Genomic DNA, 24366 nt, shown 5'->3' on the forward strand with positions numbered 1-24366 from the left:
TTGGCACGACTGCCATATTGCATCTCCATCCTAAAGCCCTTGCTTGGATGTGTACTTCACCAGACTGCCAAGAACCTTGCCCTCATCCAGGCCAAGGTGGTGAGACACGGTAGGGATGACACCATAGGCCTTGTTGATCTCTGCACCAGACAGGATTCTCTTGCCAGCATACTTGGGGTCCAACATGTACGCTGCGGCGTGTATGGGCTTCAGGCAGAAGTCTTTATGATTTGATATATTTCAGAACTGCAGTTTCCTCTGCTTGGAGCAACAGTGAAGTGGGCAGGGCAGTACAGATTTCTTCTCTTACATCTGCACGCAGGGTCTGAAAATCAGACAGGATGGCATGTCTCCCTCAATCCGTGCAATGGCTACTGCTATAGGTTTTAGGCTGCTTACCACTCTCTCCCAAAATACATCATCCAGGAGGATCCTCTTGATGGGGCTGTCCATATCATCAGACTGTGATATGGCCATTTCTTGGAGAGACTCCTTCCCCTCCAGGAGACTGTCAAACATGACGACAACACCACCGCAACGAGTGTTGCTGGGCAGCTTCAGTGTGATGCTCTTATTCTTCTCACTTTGCTTGGTGAGGTAAATTGCTGCTATAACTTGTTGACCCTTCATATACCTAATCATTTCCTTGGCTCTCTTGTAGAGTGTATCCATTGTTTTCAGTGCCATGATGTCCTTGAGGAGCAGATTCAATGCATGAGCAGCACAGCCAATGGGTGTGATGTGAGGGTTGAACTCCTCCACTTTAGACCAAGCAGCCTTCATGTTCGCAGCATTGTCTGTCACCAGTGCAAATACCTTCTGTGGTCCAAGGTCATTGATAACTGCCTTCAGCTCATCTGCAATGTCGAGACCGGTGTGTCTATTGTCCCTTGTTTGTGCTCTTGTAGAATACTTGTTGAGGGGTGGAGATTATGTAGTTAATTATTCCTTGCCCACGAACATTTGACCACCCATCAGAGATGATTGCAATACAGTCTGCTTTCTCTATGATTTGCTTGACCTTCACTTGTACTCAGTTAAACTCTGCATCCAGCAAATTAGTAGATAAAGCATGTTTGGTTGGAGGGGTGTATGCTGGGCGAAGAACATTCAGAAATCTCTTCCATTATATATTGCCTGTGAGCATCAGAGGTGAACCAGTTGCATACACAGCCGAGCAAGACATTCATCAGCATTTCTCTGACTACGTTCCTCCATTGAGTCAAAAACACTTCTGATTCCAGGAGGATCGTGGGATGTTGCAATCGATAAGGTGTCTGCTTCATCATTTTCACCTCGAATCGAAGTAGAGGGACTTTTGTCAGGTTGCTTGTTGTGAGCGCTGAGGGAACTTTATCTACTTGGCCAGATGATTCTGCATGATTCTGCTTTGTTGCATTCTTCTCATATGATTTGGCACAGTATTTGCAAATGTACACAGCTTTTCCTTCTACATTAGCAGCAGCGAAATGTCTCCACACATCAGATTTTCCTGTAAAGATTAGAAAAAACTAGTTAAAAAAAACCAAATACAATTCCATGTATAGATAAATAGTTAAGCAGTTAAACAACTCCTTGGTAAGATAAATGTTTTTAAATGAAACATGTATGGAAACAGGTGAATTAACACTCCTCAGTTAGTAGGCTCAAGCAAGCTAAAACCCACATGGTAGCAAAAACTAACTAGCAGAAATTGTTAACAAGTTAGAAATGATTTAAACACACTTTGCTGTAGGCTACTATTTACTAGTTAACAAAAAATAATGTATGTCATATAAAATATATTCACCCCACCCAGTATTGTAATCAAAACTTACCAGAAAGCATGTAGTTCTTGGCTCAGACAGTGTAGTAGTGTGCGCTCAATAGCATCTCGTTAGTGTGCAAGATCTTGAGTCAGCTGTCATGGAAGAATGCACTATGCATGCAGAGGGTTGCAATTCCATTGAATTGGGGATAGTTTAACCAAAATATGCCACAAGACCTAGAATTGCCTTGTGTATCCCACAAAAAAGGTTCACTGTTATAAGCTAACTTCTTTGATGAATTTAAGCAAAATTCCCTAAATTCCCTGGCTTAACTTCCCATGGAAAATTCTGGAAATTTACTGGAAAGTTTCCGACCCTTTGCAACCTGTCGGCAACTGGTGTGGCTGAAATAGCCAAATACACTAATTTGAAGGGGTGTATTAAGAAATAAATTACTCTAGCTAAGCCTAATCAGATTTTCCTGTGCTAATCGTTTTCCAAGATGAAATAAAATGATACAACTGACTTTGCTTGTGATGCATGCCACAGAAATTATACAAATGTAATAGCCTGAGAGCACTGGACTTGAAACAACGATGTACAGATGTAACCACAAGCCATTTCATGTATTATGACTGGCACTAGTACTCCCAAGTCTAAATTCCATGTGCATTCCACAGGTCACGTTTATAATTGAGTGTTCAATTTATTTTATTAGAGGCCTGTTCCTCTACCAGCTGAAACAGACGAGTAAATGAGGCAAAGCATGGCTGACAGTTCAACCAGGGTCAGTGTTGAGCCAAACTTTAGTCTGTCAAAAATGTCAAATATAATATGGTGTTCAGCGGCTAAGACTGCTCGCCTTGTGTCAAACCACAAGTTCTGATCTGTTCTTGAAGTAATGGAGTATTTCTATTTTTTTCCTGTTCTGATCCTAGGAAGTTGCTAGTGTATGTCTCAGGCTGAACCCTCACCTCTATGGCTGCCTCATTTAAAATAACCTCATCACACATTGCACACAGGGAGCCCCTGAACACCTGCCGAGATCATCCTACTGCCGCACACCACACTGCTCGCTGTTCTCCTCTCGCTACCATTTTCTCAAATCTTCCACAGATTTGAAACTGGAAATACTAATTTCCAACTTTAAAAAACAGAGCGATACACACGCACAAGCTTAACACCTTCTTTGCCTGCATTGAGGAAAACAGAGTTTATGCTTATAAGGACTGTGGGCTCCCATTCTCTGTAGTCAATGTGAGTAGACGTTTCAAGCGTGTTAACCCTCACGAGGCTGCTTTCGTGGACGGCATCCCAAGCCGTGTCCTCAGAGCATGCGCAGACCAGCTGGCTGGAGTGTTCACGGACATATTCAACCTCTCTCTATCCCGGTCTGCTGTCCCCACTTGATTCAAGAGTTCCATCATTGTTCCTGTACCAAAGCAAGCGAAGGTAACTGAACTAAATGACTATCGCCCCATAGCACTCATCTCGGTCATCACGAAGTGCTTTGAGTGGCTAGTTCAGGACAATATCACCTCTATCTTGCCCGACACCCTAGACCAGTGGTCGCCAACCGCCGATCTTCAAGGAATTCCGAGTCATGGCAGGTTAGAGCCCTGACGGAGTGGTGCCAGGAAACCAACGACAGGCATTTAATCCCAGTCCTATTGACGACAGTTTACCCAAAAGTATTGCGTGGTCTATCACCAGGCCATCCGACTGTTGAACAGCCATCACTAGCCGGCTACCTGCCTGGGACTCAGCCCTGCACCTTGAGACTAAGCCCCATGTACACTGAGTAAACAAACATTAGGAACACCTTCCTAATATTGAGCTGCACCCCCCTTTGCCCTCAGAAGCCTCAATTAGTTGGGGCATAGACTCTACAATGTGTCAAAGTGTTACACAGGGATGCTGGCCCATGTTGACGCCAATGCTTCCCACAGTTGTCAAGTTGGCTGGATGTCCTTTGGGTGGTGGAACATTCTTGAAACACACAGGAAACTGTTGAGCATGAAAAACCCAGCAGCGTTGCAGTTAACACTCAAACCAGTGCGCTTGGCACCTACTACTATACCCTGTTCAAAGGCACTTAAATATTTTGAATGGCGCACACACAATCCATGTCTCAAGGCTTAAAAATACTTCTTTAACCTGTCTCCTCCCCTTCATCTACACTGATTGAAGTGGATTTAACAAGTGACCTCAAGGGATCATAGCTTTCACCTGGTCAGTATGTCTCGGAAAGAGCAGGTGTTCCTAATGTTTTATACGCTCAATGTATATAGTCATTGAACGCTGGTCACCTCATATTCTGTTTATCTACTGTTTACTCACTGTATGTATATACTGTATTCTCAACACAGCTCATCCTAATATACCTGCTTCTGTACATATCATTTTATTTTCCGAGTTATATACTGTCTATACACACCACATATTTATATTCTGGATTCTCATACATGCTCACTCTATCTACTTTGGATTGTTATTCCTTGTTTCGATAAAAAAAAATAAAGTGAAAATTGTATTTGTGAGACATTCTACATAAACATTTCGCTGCACCTGCTATAACAATAAACTTTGATTTTCGCTCCTCCTTTGTACTTGATTGATTAATTAAGGTCACTAATTAGTAAGGAACTCCCCTCACCTGATTTGTCTTAATTGAAAGGAAAAAACAAAAACCAGCTGAATGAGTTTGACACCCTTGCATTAGACTACACCTGCAGCCAGATCTCCCCTATTTCATTAGATGGCACATAAAAGCCAATCTCTGTATGGTGTTTGCCTCTGTACTGTATAACAGCTGTGATATGTCTGCTAAAAGAATAGTGATACTGTGAGGGTTCGTGTGTGTGCGTGCACGTGTGGGTTTGTGTGTGCGTGCACGGGTGGGTTTGTGTGTGCGCGCACGTGTGGGTTTGTGTGTGCGTGCACGGGTGGGTTTGTGTGTGTGCGCACGGGTGGGTTCGTGCGTGTGGATGCAAGATGTCTGGTGACTGTTTTTGTGGGTTTTGGTTGTGACGCAAGATGGGCTGAAAAATGTCCGGCCCTGTTTGTGCCTAGGGCTCTCCCTGAGGCGTTGAACGTCTCCCGTCTACTCCACCTTGTCTCACACTGGGCTCACTGAGAACAGCCCTCCATACAAACCTCTCACTCTAAGAAACACAACACCTTCCAGAGTCTGTGTCCCAGAAATATCAGGTCCGGTTTAGTGTAACGCCAGTCTGGCATTTTACAGTGGGCTGCTCTAACCTTGCATTGGCGCTGATACCCAGTAAGGGTGTGATTAGGCAGAATAGTGTGGTGCCTCCAGCCCCTTGACCCTGACAAGCTCCTATTAATTAGCTCTATTGGCAGGAAGGATCCAACACACACACTTGATGCATCAATTGGCCGAACTCTGACCCCTATCTCAGAATGCTGTTTCAGATCAAAGTAAGAATAATATATGCCAGAACTGACAGACTGAACAGGGAATGCAGAGAACTTAAAAAACCTGTTCGGACATAAAAGGAAGCATCTATTGTCTATGCTGTGCAACCCCTGTTAATGGAGCGAGGAGGGAAAATGCCAGAGGGAAGTAAAGAGACAGAGTAGTGAAAAAGACACTGTAAAGGCATGACAAATGTACAGTTTGGTGGAGTTATAGAGATTCAGACAGAAAGGCTGACAAGATTGAGGCAACCGCTTATGATTTGCCATGCAGGGGAATGGTAAAGGATACAGTATGTCCACATCCACCAGAATAAACTGGCCGCACTGTCCTTAATGTCTGACCCCACTGTACTCAATATGTCTTCGTTGGTGATGTGATCGTCCCAAGCCATTGTCAGAGATAGTTCCATACTTTTTTCGTACTGGTCCACTGTGGGAATTGAACCCACAACCGTTTGTATACCAACTGAGCCACACGGGACCTATCTGTGACCCATTGTCTGACTCTCAGATGCATATCTGTATTGCCAGTCATGTGAAATCCATAGATTAGGGCCTAATTCATTTATTTCAATTGACTGATTTCCTAATATGAACTGTAACTCTGTAAAATCTTTTAAATTGTTACATGGTACATTTATATTTTTGTTTATTTCCTCTTTATTTAATTGTCCATTTTAGACTGACATTGAAGCAAGATCAGAGTAGTTGGCATACCTCCACACTTGTCTCGTTCCCCGTCTAATATAATGTCACATACTTTATTTCTCTCCCTTAATCTTTGATGTTGCTTTTACTCATTCCCCCTCTAGCCATCCCTCTTTCCCAAATCAACTAGTCATTTTGCATTGTTACTACACTGCATTTGGAAAGTATTCAAACCACTTCACTTTTTCCACATTTTGTTACTTTACAGCCTTATTCTAAAATTGATTGAATTATTTCCCCCCCCTCAATCTACACACAATACCCCATGATGACAAAGGGAAAGTAGTTTTATTTCGAATGTATAAAAAAACATACCTTATTTCCATAAGTATTGAGACCCTTTGCTATGCGACTTGAAGTTGAGCTCAGGTGCATCCTGTTTCCATTGATCATCCTTGAGATGTTTTTACAACTTGATTGGAGTCCACCTGTGGTAAATTCAATTGATTGGACATGATTTGGAAAGGCACACACCTGTCTAAATAAGGTCCCACAGTTCAGTGCATGTCTGAGCAACAACCAAGCCATGAGGTCGAAGGAATTGTCCGTAGAGCTCCGAGACAGGATTGTGTCGAGGCACAGATCTAGGGAAGGGTACAAAAAAATATCTGCAGCATTGATTGTCCCCAAGAACACAGGAAGAAGTTTGGAACCGCTAAGACTCTTCCTAGACCTGGCCACCCGCCAAACTGAGCAATCGGGGGAGAAGAGCCTTGGTCAGGGAGGTGACCAAGAACCTGATGGTCACTGACAGAGCTCCAGAGTTCCTCTGTGGAGATGGGAGAAGGACAACCATCTCTGTAGCACTCCACCAATCAGGTCTTTATGGTAGTGTTGACTCCTCGGCCTGCTTGGAGTTTACCAAAAGGCACCTAAAGGACTCTCAGACCATGAGAAACAAGATTCTCTGGTCTGATGAAACCAATATTGAACTCTTTGGCCTGAATGCCAAGCATCACGTCTGGAGGAAACCTGCCACCATCCCTATGGTGAAGCACGGTGGTGGCAGAATCATGCTGTGGGGATGTTTTTCAGCTGCAGGGACTGGGAGACTAGTCAGGACTGAGGGAAAGATGAATGGAGCAATGTACAGAGAGATCCTTGATGAAAACCTGCTCCAAAGTGCTCAGGACCTCAGACTGGGGGAAGGTTCACCTTCCAACAGGACGACGACCCTAAGCACACAGCCAAGACCACGCAGGAGTGGCTTTGGGACAAGTCTCTGAATGTCCTTTAGTGGCCTGGCCAGAGACTTGAACCCAATCGAACATCTCTGGAGAGACCTGAAAATAGCTGTGCAGCAACGCTCCCCATCCAATCTGACAGAGCTTGAGACATAAATTAGTTTATAAGGTAGTTAGTTGGCCCTAAATGGGTCCCAGTCAGGTGTGTAGCTTGGCATTGTATAGATTAGAGTCTGGAGCCTGGCTGGTGTCATCTGCATGCTGCGGTGGGAAACCCTGCTGCAGTGCGTGTGTTGCTGTTATGCTTTGCCCTTGAAGCCATGCCACTCTCACTGTCTGGCTTGCATTGTTCTTATGTAACTCTTATCAGAACTGCTTTTTTCTCGCTCTCGCTCGCTCACTCTGTCTGTCGCTCGTGCGCTCTGTCTGTCGCTCGTGCGCTCTGTCTGTCGCTCGTGCTCTGTCTGTCGCTCGCACTCTGTCGCACGCTCGCTCTGTCTTTCGCGCTCTCATCATCCTGCAGTCTTAATCCTTCTGTGTAACTTCCATTTAGCTCAGAGAACTAGAGATAAAAGCCCTTTATTGGCTCTGTCCTTGTCTTGTCCTGATTCTACCCATACTAAGTCATTACTGACTCCCCAGCTACCCATTTGCCCTCAAACCAATGTTGGGAAAAAAAAAAAAAAATCTGTTTTCCCCTCAGGGCTAGGAATGAGTTGTTTTTTTCTCCAGAAAGACATGGTGTAGGTAAGGATAAAATGGTGACTTTTCCTTCATGTTTCTCCTGAGCATAAGGTCACGGTGACATTACAGCCCATGCTCCCTTTGTCCCCCCAGGACACTTCACTGTAATAGCACACAATCAGGAACAATGTGGAAGAGGTGATGCGAGGTGATGCCGAGAGGTAGGAGAGGATAGTGTGAGGTGATGAGGAGAGGTAGGAGAGGATAGTGTGAGGTGATGCGGAGAGGTAGGAGAGGAGAGTGTGAGGTGATGCGGAGAGGTAGGAGAGGAAAGTGTGAGGTGATGCGGAGAGGTAGGAGAGGAGAGTGTGAGGTGATGCGGAGAGGTAGGAGAGGAGAGTGTGAGGTGATGCGGAGAGGTAGGAGAGGAGAGTGTGAGGTGATGCGGAGAGGTAGGAGAGGAGAGTGTGAGGTGATGCGGAGAGGTAGGAGAGGAGAGTGTGAGGTGATGCGGAGAGGTAGGAGAGGATAGTGTGAGGTGATGCGGAGAGGTAGGAGAGGATAGTGTGAGGTGATGCGGAGAGGTAGGAGAGGATAGTGTGAGGTGATGAGGAGAGGTAGGAGAGGATAGTGTGAGGTGATGAGGAGAGGTAGGAGAGGATAGTGTGAGGTGATGAGGAGAGGTAGGAGAGGATAGTGTGAGGTGATGCGGAGAGGTAGGAGAGGATAGTGTGAGGTGATGAGGAGAGGTAGGAGAGGATAGTGTGAGGTGATGAGGAGAGGTAGAAGAGGATAGTGTGAGGTGATGCGGAGAGGTAGGAGAGGAGAGTGTGAGGTGATGCGGAGAGGTAGGAGAGGAGAGTGTGAGGTGATGCGGAGAGGTAGGAGAGGAGAGTGTGAGGTGATGAGGAGAGGTAGGAGAGGATAGTGTGAGGTGATGCGGAGAGGTAGGAGAGGAGAGTGTGAGGTGATGAGGAGAGGTAGGAGAGGAGAGTGTGAGGTGATGCGGAGAGGTAGGAGAGGATAGTGTGAGGTGATGCGGAGAGGTAGGAGAGGATAGTGTGAGGTGATGCGGAGAGGTAGGAGAGGATAGTGTGAGGTGATGCGGAGAGGTAGGAGAGGATAGTGTGAGGTGATGCGGAGAGGGAGGAGAGTGTGAGGTGATGCGGAGAGGTAGGAGAGGATAGTGTGAGGTGATGCGGAGAGTGTGAGGTGATGAGGAGAGGTAGGAGAGGATAGTGTGAGGTGATGCGGAGAGGTAGGAGAGGAGAGTGTGAGGTGATGAGGAGAGGTAGGAGAGGAGAGTGAGGTGATGCGGAGAGGTAGGAGAGGAGAGTGTGAGGTGATGCGGAGAGGTAGGAGAGGAGAGTGTGAGGTGATGCGGAGATTTAGGAGAGGAGAGTGTGAGGTGATGCGGAGAGGTAGGAGAGGATAGTGTGAGGTGATGCGGAGAGGTAGGAGAGGATAGTGTGAGGTGATGAGGAGAGGTAGGAGAGGAGAGTGTGAGGTGATGCGGAGAGGTAGGAGAGGAGAGTGTGAGGTGATGAGGAGAGGTAGGAGAGGAGAGTGTGAGGTGATGAGGAGAGGTAGGAGAGGAGAGTGTGATGTGATGCGGCATGTTGCACACTGCACTCTTGAGGTACGTTTTATTTGAACATCAGCCAGGGTAGGCAGGCCAGCTGCATGTTTAGAGGATGACAACAGGATAGGAGAGAGGAGTGGTTGAACACAGAGGATTGACCTTGGTGAAGGAGGGTGGTCAAGCGTGTAGTGTACTGCTCTGTACGTTTTTAGCATTCTAAGAGGTAGGCATGACAGTCAACAAATAGCCTAGTAGACAAGGTTTGGTAAATTCTTATTGCTGGTGTGTATATACATACATACACACACACACACACTTAATCCATGTGAAGGTGACTTGTGTGATAGTGATCACCAGGTGAGCAGCTGGAGCAGTGAGGAGGGTCCTGATAAGGGAAAATGCACAGAGGGACTAGCAGGTCCTGCTCGATATGACGCCTGTGAATTATCTGCTACCCAACAGACACATTATCAATAGAAGACTTCCTGGTCAGATAAGACCGGTGTAAATAATAGATAATCTGAGAAAAGGCTGAGGGGGTTGAGTTTAGGTATTACTGGTCAGACAATTGAATCTTTCTATCAGACCACTTTCCAGACAATGCTCTTTTCTTGTCAACGATATAGAAAGGACAATGTCACCTTGACTATGCCTGGTGGTGTTTTTTTTTCATTTGGCTCGTGACTGGACAGCTAGACAGTGGTCAGAGGCTGTTGTTGAGGAATGACCTTGTCCTCTGTTTTTGTATGTCTGTCTTGAACCAAGTCTATGCCATGAATATGTGTACAAAGACCATTAAAGGATTGTTGTGATAATGTTTACTTTATGCTTTCCAATATGAAGACTTTAGAACATGTAATGACCTGACAACTCTATAATAGGGACTGTTCTACACGGTGCATTTGGAAAGTATTCAGACCCCTTGACTTTTTCTAATTTTGTTATGTTACAGCCTTATTCTAAAATGGATAAACAATTTTCCCTTATCAATCTACACACAGTACCCCATAATGTTTTTTTTGAAAATGTTGCTAAATATTACATTTACATAAGTATTCAGACGCTTTACTCAGTACTTTGTTGAAGCACCTTTTGGCAGCAAATACAGCCTCAACTCTTCTTAGGTATGACGCTACAAGCTTGGCACACCTGTTTGGGGAGTTTCTCACTTTCTTTGCAGATCTTCTCAAGCTCTGGATCTGCTCAAGCTCTGTCAGGTTGAATGGGGAGCGTCGCTGCACAACTATTTTCAGGTCTCTCCAGATATGTTCGATCGGGTTCAAGTCTGGGCTCTGGTTTGGCCACTAAGGGACATTGAGACTTGTCCCTTAGCCACTCCTGCGTTGTCTTGGCTGTGTGCTTAGTTTCGTTATCCTGTTGGAAGGGTGAACCTTCGCCCTAGTCTGAGGTCCTGAGCGCTCTGGAGCGGGTTTTCATCAAGGATCTGTCTGTACTTTGCTCCGTTCATCTTTGCCTTGATCCTGACTAGTCTCCCAGTCCCTGCCACTGAAAAACATCCCCACAACATGATGCTGCCACCACCATGCTTCACTGTAGGGATGGTGCCAGGTTTGTTCCAGACGAGACGCTTGGCATTCAGGCCAGAGTGTTCAATATTGATTTCAGCAGACCATTTCTCATGGTCCGAGAGTCCATTAGGTGCCTTTAGCAAACTCCAAGCGGGCTGTCATGTGCCTTTTACTGAGGAGTGGCTTCCATCTGGCCACTCTACCATAAAGGCCTGATTGGTAGAATGCTGCAGAGATGGTTGTCATTCTGGAAGGTTCTCCCAGAGCTCCAGTGTTCCTCTGTGGAGATGTCAGATTGACCATTGGGTTCTTTGTCACCTCCCTGACCGAGGCCCTTCTCCCCTGATTGCTCAGTTTGGCTGGGCAGCCAGCTCTAGGAAGAGTCTTGGTGGTTCCAAACTTCTTCCTGTGTTCTTCAAATTCCTTCGACCTCATGGCTTGGTGTTTGCTCTGACATATACTGTCAACTGTGGGACCTTATATACACCGGTGTGTGCCTTTCCAAATCATGTCCAATCAATTGAATTTACCACAGGTGGACTCCAATCAAGTTGTAGAAACATCTCAAGGATGATAAATGGAAACAGGATGCACCTGAGCTCAATTTCGAGTGTCATAGCAAAGGGTCTGAATACTTATGTAAATAAGGTATTTCTGTTTCTAAAATCCTGTTTTAACTTTGCCATTATGAGGTATTGTGTGTAGATTGATGAGGATAGTTTTTTTTATTGAATCTATTTTAGAATAAGTCTGTAACACAACAAAATGTGGAACATTTCAAGGGATCTGAATACTTTTCCGAATGCACATTCCAGCTGCTGCTCTGTCAGAACGTTACCACGGTGGCAGGTGTTCTCGGGGTGTGATTACCGCATCACCCAGTCTGACCCCTGTCTAATTACCATCCGGCCTCCATTAAAAAGTAATTATTTAGATAGGATGTCCATTGACCTGCCTTCCGCAGTCTATATTTTTTCACTCTGTGTGGCGTCAGAGAGTTGCACGGGCCTTTACCAGGATGTGTTCTGTGTGGCGTCAGACAGCTGCACAGGCCTTTACCAGGATGTGTTCTGGGTGGCGTCAGAAAGCTGCACGGGCCTTTACCAGGATGTGTTCTGGGTGGCGTCAGAAAGCTGCACGGGCCTTTACCAGGATGTGTTCTGGGTGGCGTCAGAAAGCTGCACGGGCCTTTACCAGGATGTGTTCTGGGTGGCGTCAGAAAGCTGCACGGGCCTCTACCAGGATGTGTTCTGGGTGGCATCAGAGAGCTGCACGGGCCTTTACCAGGATGTGTTCTGGGAGGCGTCAGAGAGTTGCACGGGCCTTTACCAGGATGTGTTCTGGGAGATGCTGGATGATTGATTGATCAGTTCTAACCTGTTTGGCCAAGGAGGTCATTGCAATCAACATTGTTAAATAGACTAGTCTATCTCTGCTGCTCTGACAGAATAGAAACATGTGTTATTGTAATACGTTAGTGGTCAGTGTCTGTCTTGTAGGCTACCTCAGAAAAGGAGTCGAGGACAAATCCTAACTTGGAAGTATGTGTAAATGTGTCCCTTTAAGTAAATAACTTGTCATAGAGGTGACGTCAATGGGACATTTGATGTCATGCAAAAGTTTGAGTTACCCACACTTTAAACTCAAGTCTTCTGCCTGACTGTCAAGTTTTGTTTATTCTTTTAGATTATTATGGAAGGTACCTTGAAAAGGCCCACCTAACATGACCTGCTTTAGTGAGCATTCAGGGATGTGATTGCCTTGGTTTTTGCTGCCTGTGAAATGATCTTCCAGGATAAAATTGTGTACTACTATGTGTATGAATATTATAATGACATATAATGCAAATCAGTCCTCATTATTTATTTTAATAAATGTTAATTGAACACAGGCAGGGGTTGATGTGTGGCTGACCCAGGTCAGAGCCATAGGACACGGCAGCAGGGCCACAAGACAATAGAATAGTACTGCAGTCATCTACTATATATAGAAAAATGCAAATATGGATATGCCTGAATGGCTAAATGATTTAGAAATTGTATTTTAATTCCACTTTAAATCGGTGTACTTAGAGCTGCTTAATTGAATGTAAGCTTAATGACATAGTTATATCGGCACGGTCTTTGTCCTTGTTCAGAATATTCAAAGAGCTTATGAGAAGGGTACAGTACATTTTCTTTCTCCGGTAGAATTTGAGTAGAGCCACTTTCAGACACACATTACTGCTCCCTGATCAGCAGTCATGTCCATGTCAGTCTGTCTGGTACCCAGTCAGTCTCAGATGCTGTAATACAGCTGTAATCGAAACCCCCTGTCACGTTCGTTCAAATTCAACTTGATGAATACAACAATCCTACTTTTTGACTAGGGGCAAGATTTTTATGACTTTTTGGGCTCTGCAGTGTTCCTATGTAAAGTATGACGTGAAAGAGGTGAAGCTTGAAGAGGAAACATATTGGATGTTTTGTTTCCATGTTGAGTATGTGCAGTAACATACCTACTTGTGTAATATGAGACAGGACAGTGGTCTAGTGTTTCCTAATGAGAGGCCAATCAGTCCCACTGCTGCCTTCGTTAAAGCCTGTGCTCCCCAAACCTCAGCCTATCCTGCAGGCTTCCCCTCTGACAGCCAGATCTCTGCCCATGGCACTTGGGCATAGGTGCCATGTTGTTAGGATTTCTAATTGAGAGGTGCTTTATTAGTCACAGTCCGAGTGATGCTGAGTAAAATATGTGCAGACCACGCTGACTATGTACGCCTACTTCCTGTTTTTCTCTTGGTTTGTCTGGCAGATCTGATTTAATGGTTTTATTATCTTGGATCCAACCTAACTGGATCCAACCTCCCTTTGAACAATCGATACTCGTGGGCGTACTATGAGCTGAAATGGCAGTATCTCTGTGCCGATGGTTGACCTGTCCCAGAGACATGGGCTCAGAAGACAGACAGAGAGCGTGGCTGGGTTGGCCCTGGTGACCCTGCAGGAGGACAGCAGTGCAGGGATGGCATCTGGAACTGGGGCTCCCTTGGAACTGGGGCATGGGGCCTGGGGTGAGATTTGGAGCATGGGGTGGGCTGTGATGGAGTAGACCCATCACGAGCTGGGTCTCCTCTGGCTGGGAGGCTCAAAGTTGGCTCTCTGGATGATGAGTTTGGATATTCTGGGCCTCTCTCTAGCTATCTTTCTCTTGATATCTCTGTACTCTGCATGACATGAAATGCCTCGAGTGAAATGGGTCTATTTCTTTCCCTCTCCTTTTCCTTGTTGTGGACTGAGATGGACAAGCTTGATGGGGCGCTGTAGCACTGCTAACACTGGCAGCTGTTGTGGTGGACTCCGCTATAAACCTGTTTGCCCAGGATTACCGACACTGTCAAGATGTTTGAAGAATTTTCATTGAGCACTTTTTTTTGTTGCTGTTTTAGTAATTGAAATGTTTGATCTTTGAAGGGCTATTGAAAAAAGAAGCACCTCACCTCCCCACTTTTCCTCCTCAGTACGGCACCTTCTTGTGTGGGTCTTTTGAAGTGCGGCTTGTCAACAAGTCTGCTCTCCTCTCCAGACTGGCTAAGCTAAGCACAATGCCAGGGATCTCACTGGGAAGGCCGGCCTGCCTCTGATGCTGTAGCAGCCTGGATGGCAGAGAGAGAAAAAGGGGGATATGAGAGGGACATTTACTGATTTGTTCTTTTAGATGTGATTCAGATTCATTGGTTATGTTTCTTCATTATGTTTCACTTGCCCAAATACTATACTGTATTTGGGCAAAACAGACCGCAGTTTGAAAAACAGGGCAAGCTGTAGTAATGCCAGTAGTGCTTAGCCCGTCTTATTTAAAAGGGAGAGAAGCTTTCATGTTCCCGACAAAGGGCAGAGCTCTCCCCTGAAGCTTCCAGCACACTAGAACAGAGGGAGGGGGGGGGGGGGTGTAAAATCAGATTTTTCTGTAGGTGAAAATGAAGTCCTCTGAGGATTATTTTTTGAGTAAAGCCTCTCTGCTAGGCCCTGTTCAGATTATATCAGTGTCAGCGTCTGGCTCTACAGATATTATTCATGTGCTGTGACCGCTAGGGCACTGCACCGGTGGTGGGCCCTGGCCCTCACTGCAAGGACGGACGCGACACTGTGTGTGCGTGTGTATGCGTGTGCGTGCTGTCATAAGTGAGTGTACGCGTCCTGTCCCCCTCTCTGTTCTGATCATCCATCCTGCCCTCCCCCCCAGATCCTATCTCTGTGTTGGATCTGTAGGAGCTTAATCATTAATCATGCACGCTGCTCGGTGCTCGCTATGAGACGTCTCACTCTGCCTCTTCCACAATGCCGTGGGCCCGGCGATGGTGTGTAGCGGTCTGTGTTCCTGACAGGTGTGTCCCACCGTCGCCACTGTTACCCCTGGCAGGCGCTGTTGTGTGCAGGCGCTCAGAACGCAGAACCTAATGACAATACGCGGAACACAACCACTTCCTCTATGGAATGTCACAGTCGTCGGCTCACTAACAAATGGGCTCTTATTTAACTATCAATCCCATTCAGCTGATGTCAGCTCATTCTATTCCCCCCTCTCCAGTAATTTCAAAGGAATATGAGGCCATTGATCATGTGGGATGTCTTGTGAAAAGCTGACTGGTCCTATATATACCATTACCAGACAGAGAACCTCTGACACAGTATGCATGATTGTCTCTGGATTTTAGGTCACTCCTAGCTACTCTTATTTCAGCTTGTGACCCTCAGGGGGCTCTCTCTTTCTGACTGTTCTTGGCTTTTATGTCATGCAGTCTTCCTCATTCTCTCTCCTTTTAGGTTGTTTGTCCATGAATTGCATTAGAATACAATTAGATGAACAATGGCAATATTAACGTCAGTGAAGCAGATCTGGAACTGTATTTAAATGCCTCTATTTTCTGTGAACAGTTTGTCTTCTCTCTAGGGTTCTGCTACTATATACAGTAGGCCGACCCTATTGGGCTGGCAGTGCAAACAGAAAATAATGGATGGAAGTTTAAATATTCTTAGAATATCTGAATAATGAATATTTGTTACAGTGAGAAAAGAGCTCTCGGTCTGTGACCACATTTTCTTTCAGCTGCCATGTTGCGTCCCTTTCTCATTGGTCAGAGTGTAGGCTTAGCCTCAACGGCTACATTTGACTTGACTTTGAAAAAGCAGAGCTTGAAAGCACAATCTGGTTATATGAGTTAAGGAATAGCTCTCTATAGCTTTGTATTGGCTCTGTGTGGTGGAAAGGGCCCAGTAATGACACTTGCAGGTTCCAGATCCAGATTGTTTTTGATTTGATGAAAAAGCTTCTGAGTCTCTGTTTCATTCACTTACTTGCACTCTATTGATTTGTGTGGTGTGTTCAATGAATGTCTGTGATGGTGCATTTTCTAATGAAGGGATCTCTCCCCCTCCCCTTCTCCCTCTATCACTCCCTCTCTCTTCCTCCCCCTTCTCTTTCCCCCCTCCCCCCCTCTCTTAGATCTGGACCTGCGCTACTTCTGGAGCTGGAGTGCGTTTGAGGACTACCTGCTATTCTGTTTTGCCTTCACGGTGCTGTGTGCCTTCCTCACCCTTCTCCTGCTGGACTCTGTGCTGTTCGTGGAGGGCCTGGGCTCCCTGGCCGTGCTGTTTGAGGCCATGCTGGGGGTGCCACAGCTTCTGCAGAACTTCCACAACCACTCCACCCGCGGCATGAGGTGAGTGAGTGGCCTGGCAGGCTGGCACACACTCCATGTACCATGTGTGGTGTACACTGAATTTACAAAACATTAGGAACACCTTCCTAATATTGAGTTGCAGCCCCTTTTGCCCTTGGGGCATGGACTCTACAAGATGTCGAAAGCATTCAACAGGGATGCAGTTGTGTCAAGTTGGCTGGATGTCCTTTGGGTGGTGGACCATTATTGATACACACGGGAAACTGTTGAGTGTGAAAAACCCAGCAGCGTTGCAGTTCTTGACACACTCAAACCAGTGTGCCTGGCACCTACTACCATACTCCATTCAAATGCACTGAAATCTTTTGTATTGCCCATTCACCCACTGAAAGGCACACATACACAATCCATGTCTCAATTGTCTTGAGGCTTAAAAATCCTTTAACCTATCTCATCTTCATCTACACTGATTGAAGTGGATTTAACAGGTGACATTAATAAGGGATCATAGCTTTCACCTGGTGTGTGTGTGTGTGTGTGTGTGTGTGTGTACTGTACGAGTCAATATTTCAGACACACCTACTCATTTATTTGTATTATTTTCTACATTGTAGAATAGAATCCGCTAGGGAGCCAGCCAGCTAACGTTAGCTAGCTAGTTAACAGTACACTTTAGCTTAAGACATATAGCTAGCTAGCAAGGTAAACCATGAATCTAGCTAGGTAAACAGCATTTAAGATCACACACGTAACGAGCCAGCCAGGTGACATTAGGTAGTTAAACAACAATGAACAAAGTGCCAACAATGCCACAGTGTTGGGAGCTAACCAACCAGGTCCAATGTTAGCTAGCTAACATTAGGCTCTAACTAGAAAACAAATGGCTCTGGGAAACAAATAGTAACGTCAGCTAGGGAGCCAGCCAGCTAACAGTACACTTTAGCTTGAAATTAAACCACTTAAATTAAACCAAATTAAAAACATGTAATATCTGAAAATGTAGCTAGCTATCGCTAGACTATCTTACCTGTATACATCATCAAGCATGATGGACGTGCCTCCCTGTAAGGAATGCCATACCACAGTTGCTCTTAGTTGGAAGATGTAATCAGGAGACAGGTGTTTTCTCCATCTCTTTAGCTATTATACTTTAATTCCACTGATTTCAAAACTTGATCCTCCAGAAGGTAGAGAGCAACACTTATGCAGCTCCATTACACAATATATTTTTTATTTTTTACATAAAAAAGCAGTGTTTGACAGGATTACAAACACAGACTGACGAACTCATATAGACAGCAGCCTTCAATATGGCAGACCAATCCTCTCTCCTCTCTCGGCATGTCCAGCCCACTCATTTATATCAGCCAATCATGGCTAGTGGGAACGTTGCTAACTTTTTCTGTGGCTTAACCAACAAGGCTCGTAATTTAACAATTTTATTCGTATTTACAGATGGCATACAGATGGACCACACATGCGGAGATCATCCGTTCACCTACTCTGCGTCTCACAAAGAGACAGCGGTTGGATCAAAAATCTAACATTTGTACTCATCAGACCAAAGGACAGATTTCCACCAGTCTAATATCCATTGCTCATGTTTTTTTGCCGAAGCAAGTCTCTTCTTCTTATTGGTGTCCTTTAGTAGTGGTTTCTTTGCAGCAATTCGACCATGAAGGCCTGATTCACGGTCTCCTCTGAACAGTTGATTTTGAGGTGTCTGTTATTTGAACTCTGTGAAACATTTATTTGGGCTGCAATCTGAGGTGCAGTTAACTCTAATGAACTTATCCTCTGCAGCAGAGGTAACTTTGGGTCTTCCTTTCCTGTGGCGGTCCACATGAGCCAGTTTCATCATAGCGCTTGATGGTTTTTGCGACTGCACTTGAAGAAACTTTCAAAGTTCTTAATGTTCAGTATTGACTGACCTTCATGTCTTTAAGTAATGATGGACTGTCATTTGTCTTTGCTTATTTGAGCTGTTCTTGCCATAATATAGACTTGGTATTTTACCAAATAGGGCTATCTTCTGTATACCACTCCTACCTAGTCACAACACAACTGATTGGCTCAAATGCATTAAGAAGGAAATATATTCCACAAATTAACCTTTAACAAGGCACACCTGTTAATTGAAATGCATTCCAGGTGACTACCTCATGAAGCTGGTTGAGAGAATGCCAAGAGTGTACAAAGCTGTCATCAAGGCAAAGGGTGGCTACTTTGAAGAATCTCAAATATAAAATATATTTTGATTTCTTTAACTATTTTTTGGTTACTTCACACGCTGAAGCTGACCCCGAAGTTCAGTGAGGCAATAAGGAACAGAGGCTGGCCTCCTAGAAAGGCGGACCACACTTAGGTGACCGTAGTAGTGATAGTAGCTATAGTACTAGAATGACACACTGAGAGGGCCTGCTACCCACTGATCCACCACTGTAGAGACACCCAGAGACAGAGATGAACCGGGCCTCATGTTCTCACTGATTGGATGAGCAAGTTGCCGCCCAGAGCCACGGTGCAATCACGTCAAGGACAAAGACATTACAGTCTAGCACCAAGGCTGTGACATATTGATTGTGTTAATATAAAATATGAATTACAGTTGGAAACCATATAAATGAGCCCTCATTCCTCCGTTGCATGCTTAAACTGTGCTCTTGATGGTTAATTTGGCTCATAAAAGGCTGTGCTGCCTGAAGCATGTCTCCACTCTGACTTATCTGCATGGAGCTGAGGACGGATAGCTTCTGTTAATGTGCTGAGCTGTGACTGCTGTCTCATAGTATGGTTATTCTGTCTTGAGGACAAATGGAACTGATTGTATTTGGACTACAGTAGGGTTGGGCAGTATACCGTATACCAGGGTATTTGGAAATACCTACGGGATGGTTTTCATATACCATCAATGCCGTTGAAACTATTTATTGGAAGTTTGTTAATACTTTTTAATGTTTCTAACTACTTTTTAAGTAAATACCTGCAGTCAACTTGTGCAATATGTTACGAGAGAAAGCAGATTGAGTTAATTTCGCCTTGTCACATTATTTTACATTATGAAGCTTACCGTACTTCCCCAGAATAGTTGAGCCAGTCACGTGTTTGTTATAAAGAGCACAATGGGAGAAAGCGGGAGCTGGTGAGTCTATAGCGTTCTACGGTGCATTTTGGAAAGTATTCAGACCCCTTGCCATTTTCCACATTTTGTTACATTACAGCTTTATTTAATTTTTCCCCTCATCAACCTACACACAATACCCCATAATGATAAAGCAAAACAGGTTTTTTGAAAAAAAATTAAGAAAATTAATAAAAAATAAGAAACTGAAATATCAGATGTACATAAGTATTCAGATCCTTAACCAGCACTTTGTTGAATCACCTTTGGCAGCGAACCACCACATTTAACCATGGCAAGGTGACTGGGAACGTGGCAGAATACAAACAGAGTGGTCATTCCCTCCTTAAGGCAATCAAACAGGCGAAACGTCAGTATAGAGACAAAGTGGAATCGCAATTCAACGGCTCAGACACAAGATGTATGTGGCAAGGTCTACAGACAATCACGGACTACAAAAGGAAAACCAGCTACGTCGCGGACTCCAACGCCTTGCTCACAGACAAGCTAAACACGTTCTTTGCCCGCTTTGAGGATAACACAGTGCCACCGACACAGCCAGCTACCAAGGACTGTAGGCTCTCCTTATCCGTGGCCGTTGTGAGTAAGACATTTAAACGTGTTAACCCTTGCAAGATTGCCGGCCCAGACGACATCCCTAGCCGTGTCCTCAGCTGGCTGGTGTGTTTATGGACATATTCAATCTCTCCCTATCCCAGTCTGCTGTCCCCACATGCTTCAAGATGGCCACCATTTGTTTCTATTCCCAAGAATGCAAATGTAACTGAACTAAATGACTATCGCCCCGCACTCACTTCTGTCATCATGAAGTGCTTTGAGAGACTAGTCAAGGATTATATCACCTTACCTGACACCCTAGACCCACTTCGATTTGCTTACCGCCCCAATAGATCCACAGACGATGCAATCGCAATGCACACTGACCTATCCCATCTGGATAAGAGGAATACCTATGTAAAAATGCTGTTCATTGACTATAGCTTAGCATTCAACACCATAGTACACTCCAAGCTCATCATTAAGCTAGAGGCCCTAGGTCTGAACCCTACCCTGTGCAATTGGGTCCTGGACTTCCTGGCGGGCTGCCCCCAGGTGGTGAAGGTAGGAAACAACACCTCCACTTCGCTGATCCTCAACACTGGGGCCCAGAAATGGAGCTTGCTCAGCACCCTCCTGTACTCCCTGTTCACCCATGGCTGCGTGGCCATGCACGCCTCCAACTCAATCATCAAGTTTGCAGACACAACAGTAGTAGACTTGATTACCAACAACAATGAGACAGCCTACAGGGAGGATGTGAGTGCTCTGGGAGTGTGGTGTCAGGAAATAACCTCACTCAACATCAGCAAAACAAAGGAGATGATCGTGGACTTCAGGAAACATCCCCCCCCCCCCCCGATCCACATAGACAGGACACCAGTGGAGAAGGTGGAAAGTTTTAAGTTCCTCGGCGTACACATCACTGAAATGGTCCACCCACACAGACAGTGTAGTGAAGGCGCAACGACGCCTCTTCAACCTCAGGAGGCTGACGAAATTTGGCTTGAGAGTAACCTGTCGGGCTGTGTCACCGCCTGGTACGGCAAATGCACCGCCTGCAACCGCAGGGCTCTCCAGAGGGTGGTGCGGTCTGCACAACACATCACCGGGGGCAAACTACCTGCCCTTCAGGACACCTACTACACCCGATGTCACAGGAAGGCCAAAAAGAACATCGAGGACAACAACCACCCAAGCCACTGCCTGTTCACTCCGCTACCATCCAGAAGATGAGGTCAATACAGGTGCATCAAAGCTGGGACCGATAGACTGAAAAACAGCTTCTATCTCAAGGCCATTAGACTGTTAATTAAACAGCCAAAGAGGAAGCAGCCTACATACACAGACTCGAAATCGTTGGCCACTTTTAATAAATGGAACACTAGTCACTTTAATAATGTCACTTTAATGTTTACATATCTTGCATTACTTGCATTATCTCATATGTGTATATACTGTATTTGATACTATCTACTGTATCTCAGTCTATGCCGCTCTGACATTGCTCGTCCATATATTTATATATTAATTCCATTCCTTTACATTTGTGTGTATAGGGTAGTTGTTGTGGAACTGTTAGATTACTTGTTAGATATTGCTACACTGTCGGAACTAGAAGCACAAAAATTTCGCTACACCAGGCAATAACTAGGGATGCACGATATATCGGTGAACATATCGGAATCGGACGATATTAGCTAAAAATGCCAACATCAGTATCTGCCCGATGTCTAGTTTAATGTCGATGTTATTAACAGATGTCAAAGCTACCGTGCATACCTATATAACGTAGGTACATGACGCCATGTAAAATTTGGCACTACACGTGCAACACAGCATTCCTAACCTAGCCCACAATGTCTGCTGTGTGGATCGAGCAGTCAACATGTCGAGCCGTCATTTGAAAGAGTAAGAACATTTCAGCGAGACAACTCAAAGGCGAAATCCATTAAAGCCAAGATAATGGAATTCATTGACCTTGACTATCAACCGTTCTCTCTCGTTGGTGCTGTTGGCTTTCGCCAACTGGTTGAGCATCGGTACACACACCAAGTGCGCTATTTTTCAGATGTTGCACAGTAATAGCATCACTGCTATTAGCTTCATGACATACATAATATTGAACGCCGTTTGGGTCTTTGCGTGTCAAAAAAGATACAGTAGCACTGTCAAAGCTGTACAAAAAGTCTGCAGACAAGCAAACACCAGCCACGGACGATGTGTTTACAATACTGCGTTGGTAATAAAGCATCATTTGTTCGACCGCAACTTCTGGGGTAGCTAGCTTTAGCTTGGTACCTAGCTAGCACCAATGCAACCAGCCTGAAAACAATGACCAGTAGAAACTGCAGTAATTTTCATTAATCTTAGCAATGATTTAGGAATCCTTGTGAGTAAGTATTAGCTAAGTTTCCACTTGTTGTTTGCCTATTGAAATTTAACTTCAGTTCATGAAAATAAATAGCTAGCCAGCTACTTAACCCTGTTGTCCAAAGCTAACGTTATATGCAGCCAGCTAGCTTCATCTGGCTAGTGAGGCTCGACTGGACCGTGTTATGTGTTGTGAAGCTAGCCACAATAAGGATTAGGCACAATAGTGGAATTTGCGGTTTGCTTTCAAATTAAAGTCTGTCATTGACAATGATGCAAATGAATACAAATAGTATAATTATGCCACACTTTTATTTTGAAGGTTAACTGCAAAGTCCACTATTGTGGCTAATCCTTATTGTGGCTAGCTTCACATACAGTTGAAGTCGGAAGTTTACATACACTTATGTTGGAGTCATTAAAACTTGTTTTTCAACCACTCCACAAATTTCTTGTTAACAAACTATAGTTTTGGCAAGTCGGTTAGGACATCTACTTTGCGCATGACACAAGTAATTTTTCCAACAATTGTTTACAGACAGATTATTTCACTTATAATTCACTGTATCACAATTCCAGTGGGTCAGAAGTTTACATACACTAAGTTGACTGTGCCTTTATACAACAAAGCTTCTGATAGGCTAATTGACATAATTTGAGTCAATTGGAGGTGTACCTGTGGATGTATTTCAAGGCCTACCTTCAAACTCAGTGCCTCTTTGCTTGACATCATGAGAAAATCAGCCAAGACCTCATAAAAAAATTGTGGACCTCCTCAAGTCTTGTTCATCATTGGGAGCAATTTCCAAACGCCTGAAGGTACCATGTTCATCTGTACAAACAATAGTATGCAAGTATAAACACCATGGGACCACAACATTACCTGAAAGGCCCCTCAGCAAGGAAGAAGCCACTGCTCCAAAACCTCCATAAAAATGCCAGACTACGATTTGCAACTTCACATGGGGACAAAGATCGTACTTTTTGGAGAAATGTTCTCTGGTCTGATGAAACAAAAATAGAACTGTTTGGCCATATTGACCATCGTTATGTTTGGAGGAAAAAGGTGAGGCTTGCAAACCAAAGAACACCATCCCAACCGTGAACATTTGTGGCCTGCTGGAGGTCATTTTGCAGGGCTCTGGCAGTGCTACTCCTTGCACAAAGGCGGAGGTAGCGGTCCTGCTGCTGGGTTGTTGCCCTCCTACGGCCTCCTCCACGTCTTCTGATGTACCGGCCTGTCTCCTGGTAGCGCCTCCATGCTCTGGACACTACGCTGACAGACACAGCAAACCTTCTTGCCACAGCTCGCATTGATGTGCCATCCTGGATGAGCTGCACTACCTGAGCCACTTGTGTGGGTTGTAGACTCCGTCTCATGCTACCACTAGAGTGAGAGCACCGCCAGCATTCAAAAGTGACCAAAACATCAGCCAGGAAGCATAGGAACTGAGAAGTGGTCTGTGGTCACCACCTGCAGAATCACTCCTTTATTGGGGGTGTCTTGCTAATTGCCTATAATTTCCACCTTTTGTCTATTCCATTTGCACAACTGCATGTGCAATTTATTGTCAATCAGTGTTGCTTCCTAAGTGGACAGTTTGATTTCACAGAAGCGTGATTGACTTGGAGTTACATTGTGTTGTTTAAGTGTTCCCTTTATTTTTTTGAGCAGTGTATATCCACAATGTCCATTTATTTGGCGCGTTTGATCCAGAAAAACACTGGTTCCAACTTGCACAACGTGACTACAAAATATCTCAAAGTTACCTG

General features: G+C 44.9%; 1 protein-coding gene and 1 long non-coding RNA gene across 5 annotated transcripts in view; one reads left to right on the forward strand and one right to left on the reverse strand.

Moving 5' to 3' along the window:
- Positions 1-24366, forward strand: part of LOC139530045 (solute carrier family 66 member 2) — an 81457-nt gene that overhangs the window by 22504 nt on the left and 34587 nt on the right. For all 4 annotated transcript variants that reach the window (XM_071326086.1, XM_071326088.1, XM_071326087.1 and 1 more), the window contains exon 4: positions 16364-16580. In XM_071326086.1, coding sequence (XP_071182187.1) covers positions 16364-16580 — 217 coding nt within the window. The remainder of the gene's footprint in view (positions 1-16363; positions 16581-24366) is intronic.
- LOC139530046 (uncharacterized) lies at positions 6224-17732 on the reverse strand. Its single transcript, XR_011665945.1, has 3 exons — positions 17569-17732; positions 14358-14513; positions 6224-6328 (listed from the first exon to the last, which is right to left on the reverse strand). It is a non-coding gene; the product is annotated as an uncharacterized lncRNA (long non-coding RNA).

Source organism: Salvelinus alpinus, chromosome 9 (assembly GCF_045679555.1).
Source record: "Salvelinus alpinus chromosome 9, SLU_Salpinus.1, whole genome shotgun sequence".
Lineage (NCBI taxonomy): Eukaryota > Metazoa > Chordata > Actinopteri > Salmoniformes > Salmonidae > Salvelinus > Salvelinus alpinus.